Source organism: Varroa jacobsoni, unplaced genomic scaffold (assembly GCF_002532875.2).
Source record: "Varroa jacobsoni isolate VJ856 unplaced genomic scaffold, vjacob_1.0 scaffold_641, whole genome shotgun sequence".
Classification (NCBI taxonomy): Eukaryota; Metazoa; Arthropoda; class Arachnida; order Mesostigmata; family Varroidae; genus Varroa; species Varroa jacobsoni.
The window spans coordinates 812,015-817,882 of NW_019213543.1; the positions used below are offsets into that span (position 1 = coordinate 812,015).

The window sequence follows — 5,868 nt, forward strand, 5'->3', positions numbered from 1 at the left end:
TTGAGTTTACTAAATAGTTCCGCCGATAAAATATTTTATCGGCGGAATTATTATGATCTGATTTTTTGATTTGTTTATCAATGAGAGTCTGAGCAAAGGTGTGGAACGTACAAATGGAGAATGCTCTAGTAAATACTGATACGTTACATATTAATGTAACGTATCAATATTTACCTATAATGGCTTTTGTTTTATTCGTACCAGCCAAAATCTTCACCAATTAGTGCTCTAGATTTGTTACTTAAAATGTAACGATGATTAGTTATAATATAACATCAGTCGATAGCCTCGTGTCACAAAAAAAGCTTCATATTGATTTCCATCGTTTGCCCTGCTCGCATCGTAAAAAAAAAAAAACACGGTTATCTCGCGTTTTTCTAACTATTAGAACTTTATTACGTACAGTTCCTCAAACTGATGATGCGCCATATTAGACAGTGTCATGATGTAATATGTAATCGTTGTATTTGTGTCGTTTTTTGGCCAATACGTACTGATATTTTTGCTTTCGCTCGTTATATCGGTCACTTTCAAGATTTTTCGCTTGTTTTGGCGTGTCAACCGCAGTGGTGCAGACGAAATTAGACTTATGTAAACATTCATAAGTCTGGTTGTGGTACGTTACAACTAGGTAGATGCTATCGTTGTATAATTTGAGAAGGTATTAAGCCTTCCGTTTCAGTTGTTCGCTATATGTCATGTATGATATGATATTTGCCGGCACTTTCTTCCACGGGAGCTGTCCGCTTGTGGGTGCTGCATCAGCCGTAATGTTTCTGACGGCGTCCGTAACGGTAAAGCGAATAAGGACAGAGGAATAAATACACCATTAAGAATATCCAAAATATTCTTAAGAGATCGTCTAATTGATGCGAGGAAATAAGAAAAAAAAACTCGAGCGTACGTCAGGTATTCCATCAAATGCCCTATCGGCCTTGACGTAACCGTAAATAACTATTGATTTCATACATAATTAGAAAAACAAATTTCATTTGCCAAAAAAAATGCTTTTCCTTATCTACGGGAAAAGAATTTTTGTGCAGGATTTACTACCACCAACGAGGCTGAGGACAAATATTATATGGGCCTTCTATATATATAGTACTAGGACGCGTACGTTTTTCGTTAGTCTCCAGAAGCCAGTTTCAGAGAACATTGTAACGAGCGCTATGTACAGGATATCTGAATGCGCTTAGTAGAAAGCAATACTTACCTATTTCGGGTGTTGAAAGTAGCTCCGATACATTTTGATTGACGGCCACGTTAAGCAGGAGTCGGTACCTCGCTTCTATAGTAATATCGTACCGTTGCAAATATATTGCCGCTAGGTTCAGCTCGCCCTCTTTTGTTTCCTCATTAACACTTCGAGAGTTACGCGAAAAACACAACGAAATTATCAACGATGTGAAGTTCCTCGTGTTCTGCTTAACGACAGAACAATTCGCCGATGCATAATCTGAGAATACATAAGATCTTTGCAGCGGAAAATTATGCATTTGTTAATTGAAATGGAATGTTTTTAACTGTATACAAAGAACAGAAAAATATTTTTTCCTTATAAGGCATTAAAGCACTGCTGCTGGTAAGGACGTAACAGATATGACTGGTACATAGACTACGATAGTTGACAAGAAACACCTGTAGTTCTTTACACTAATTCTGTATAAGGCATAAAATACATAGGGCAGTTTTACGGCAGTGCGCCCCTTTTGTTTTCCGTTGTTATATCTATTAGACTGAATGTTTTCTTCGATTTACACCCACGGTGTAAACATGAACGTCTCACACTAGACATCTTTAGGATTCGAACAAAATGGTTGATCATTTTATTTGAGCACCAAAATGACCCGTTGCCTCAACGTAATTCATTTAGCAGGTATATTCAACTAATGCACACAAAATCCAATCTGACATACTCTGTATTATCCTTTCGAAATGTTTGAGCCTATAGGCGACCAACTGTAAATGACCGAACTTATTAATAATTATGTTTGACAAATATAACATTGCCGTATATGATTGATAACGTCGATGGAGGACGGTAACCGCTCCGCTTAACGGTAGGCTCGTCTTGCTGCCTGGTTGTTTGAGGGGAATCGATATCATCACCATGTACATCCTGCGCGGCCGGGTAAACGGTTCATGTCGTTGACTGTTGTGCATAACTTCAGACAGTAGGTTAGGCAGTGTGTTATGCCATAGGCAATACCAAGCAATCAGAACTGATAACAAACAACGTAAACTGCAAATGTCTCAGAGCACTGATTTCTACGCAGAAAATGCACAGATCACTATCTAATGGTGTTTGTCAGGAAAAAAAAAGGAACTATGCCTGCAGGCAGTTTTTATTCCATTGTTCGTCACGGTTCTAACCTGAAAATTTCAACTATTACTTACCGAAAACTTAATAACGGTAACAACGGCAAGTCACCATTTCCTCTACTCTGTCACACTGACGTCAACTCAGGCTTAAGATAGAAAGGATTATTGATGTTCTAGCTGTATTTAACCGTCTTTAGATTGACAATACTAACCAGCTTCCAGATACGCTACTGGGTGTGAAAGCTCCTTTAAGTTCCTCCTGTAAGTCACAGCGATCATGTGATTGGCTTTTGCTAGAGGCGGATCTATACGCACCGCGTTATTGGTGTGATCTGTTATTCTGCAAATATATATAAGCTGTATAAGTGTTTCTGAAAAACCACCGGACCACCAAATTTTGAAAGCCTTCTAATTATAGCCAGTTATGTAGTATAGTAATGTAACTATCACAGTCAGACTAGCTACCATTGACGAACGTTCAGAAATATAACGTAACCTCATGAAGATACTTCAGCGCTTTGCTTCGTTTCTAGAAGCGAAAGTATGGGTCGAACTAATTGAAGCTACGCACAGACCTATCCGTCTAGTGTTTCTAGTCTCAAGTTCAGTATCGTTAAATGTTCTTTCACTCGACCAGCCCATTCTATCATGAAACGAATCAATCCATAGCCGATTCTAGACCTGGACCATTTCACACGATAAAAAGTATTTGCTTACTAATATATAGCTACAAAAGCAATTATAATTCGTTAGGTAGCCAGATATCAATACCATTTTTAACTCTGTATAGTGTGCCATTTTGCTTATGAAAATTAACCTAAGTCAAGCTTTAACTTTTCGATAGGAAAATAAACTTGGCTACCTACAATTCTTCGAGTCGCGGGAGGCTTTGACTATAAGATCGTACAAGGTAATAATTGATAGGTCCGTTTGTTTCATTAGAAACGGAGCGAAGTCTTTTTGCAAGGATGGTGTTTCTTGAGGATTCCTGTACCGCTTCAGATGTCGAACGGAACCTGGCACGCCGGAATCAGTAACAACGCTGATGCAGCTTCGCGCGCGTTCAAGTGTCTCGTCATTGTATGTAGCTTCCAAATGAATATATAACTTGTAAACTTGTGGAATTCGATGTATAGTACACGTTTCTTTTTGCGTTATGAACAATAAAAGATACATGGTTCTTAGAGCGGACAGGTACAACCAAAAGGATCTTCCACTCAGGTAAGCATGCGTGGGGCCCGCATTGAACGTGAGATTTCGAACTTGACCAAGCTCTGTAATAGAAATAGAAAGCAAAGTCGAAGTGGCAGACACATGTTCGCAATCTACGAGATAAATATCAGGTGGGACCTTTAAAAATAGGTAGCTGATTTTACTTTGACTTACAAAGTAGACGAACGCAACCTGACTATCTATACCAGTGTTTTTCTTTGCCGAAGAACTGCTGGCTGATGTCTTAAAGAAAACTGACAAGAACTACTGACAGATACAAAAATAAACCAGATTTAAGAATATTTAGATTTTTTTAAACATACAGGATTGTTCAATACTCAGCAGTCGCTCATGCAGGTTCTGTCTATATTTTGCACAGTTTATCTTTATTCTACTTGCATAGCTTGGAGTTACATATCAACATTGAACAATGGGATTGCCTATGCGCAACATTGACCTTTACAGGTTAAGCTGTTTCCAGTAGTCACAATGTTATTTCGAAGCGTTTTTCCAGCGGCGACGTTTAAAGCGAGATGGCACGCACCGTAATCTTATAGGTTAGGGGTTCCACCAGTGAAGACGTTGAGTCTGTGATTGGACTTGGTTCAAGCATTAACTCGGACGAGATATTTGTACCATTTCTATTTACTTCGCTGCAATCGCTATCATCCGATATGAAGTTGAATACGGTAAAGTCGGTAGCCTACACGGGATTCTCAAAAGTTTCCCAAGTACCATTGTGGAATATTTCATGAAATTTCATTTGATGAAATAGCCTATGATCCACACAGTGGCATCAAGTCGCAAGCAATCATTTTTAAGCTTCATCACCTTTATGTTCTGTTCAGTATTATCTTTTTGGTTTTTGGCCAACTGTTGGCCTGAAGTGCCTTATGGCTCTGGAGTGGTTTTGAAAATACGAGGTCAAGTCCAATTTAGTGGCCAAACCAGTTCAGGACACGTCATGACGACACTCTGGAAAACCGTGAGGTGCACAACCACACAACTTCCGTTCCGTTAAATATTGGCCATGGCTACCCGTTGTTAAGCAGGGCTTGTGAGCTTTAGAGGTTCACGCCTGCTCTTTTTGGTGATGCAGAATGATTTTGCCAGTTTCATACGGATCTCCTTCCAACAAAGAATTTTCATTTAAGTCCGAATGTTCCTTAGCTGAATGTTTCGATATTCAAATCCAAAAACAAAAAATCAAGGTGGTTTGTATTGAGAACTAGTTTCAACATTCTGCTCAGCCCTGCATAGCAAGTCCATTTTGATGTACCTAAGCAGTGTACAAGATGAACTGTTTATGTAATGTAGTCAACCGCTGAAATATGGTTACTTATCGCGTAATTAGGTCGCGTTAGGCCTATATAAAATTCATATATAGGTAACAAATTTTCTGTAAGGTAACAAATTTGATATGAATACTGCTTACTACTACTACTACCGTAAAGTGGACTTGGCTCGACAGTTCAAACTGTCAACATACTCTACCGTTCGCTCGGAGTAACTGTACGAGGTGAACCGTGCAAAGAGGACACAAAGGACCACGAAAATTCTTCATTCCTACCACTAATACTGATATGACGGTAGATTAGGTAAGCACAAACCTTGGGTGAGGGTGGTCAATGTGGCATTCATCGAAGGCCCGTAGTGTTCGTCGCTCCCGTTGAGCTCTACGAGAGCTTTTATAGAAACCACGTATAGAATGTTGGGTATGCATTTACGGATGATCAGGCTAGTCTGGTTATTCTCCAACCGCTTGGAGTAATTTCGTGGACAATAGATAATTTCGAATCGAAAGGTTTCGTTCAACACTGAATCTGGCCGATCCCAGCCAAGTAAAACGTCGGCCATCGATAACAGCGCATACTGTAACTTTTGTGGGGGTCCGATTTTTGTGTGAATACCTGCAAGTACAATATCGCTATGGTTGACCATAATCCATTTATACAACGGGATTTAAGTTTAATTTAAAATTTCGAACTTCGAATGTCAGGTGCTACTCTGTTAGTTGAGCATTGCGTCAGACGAGCGGCTTGTTCCGCTACGAAACAGCGAACCCAGCAAAGCCTTTCTTTTTTTTTTCGAGAGATCAAGAATTTAGTGTTTATTTGCAGATTATCTTTCGTTTAGAATACTATACTATACCCTACACCTACTGAAACCTTCGACTTTGGTAGTTTAAGCCACTGCTTAGAGCTATTCCGTATTACTTCGGGCTGGCACGTCGCTATCTACAAGAAAACAATCAAAAGTCTGTTGAGAAGCGTCAGCTGCGGATGTGATCCGCTATCAACAATATTTCTTTCTATACGTTGTTGACTATACGAC

The 5,868-nt window shown here is 39.4% G+C and overlaps 1 protein-coding gene across 1 annotated transcript; it reads right to left on the reverse strand.

The window, feature by feature from the left end:
• Window positions 1–375: 375 nt before the first annotated feature.
• Window positions 376–5,414, reverse strand: LOC147753230 (uncharacterized). The gene is made up of 5 exons (XM_086968999.1): window positions 5,145–5,414; window positions 3,189–3,596; window positions 2,535–2,662; window positions 1,214–1,473; window positions 376–776 (listed from the first exon to the last, which is right to left on the reverse strand). Coding segments are annotated over exons 1-3 (657 nt in total). The 5' UTR covers window positions 5,392–5,414; the 3' UTR covers window positions 376–776; window positions 1,214–1,473; window positions 2,535–2,660.
• Window positions 5,415–5,868: the final 454 nt, after the last annotated feature.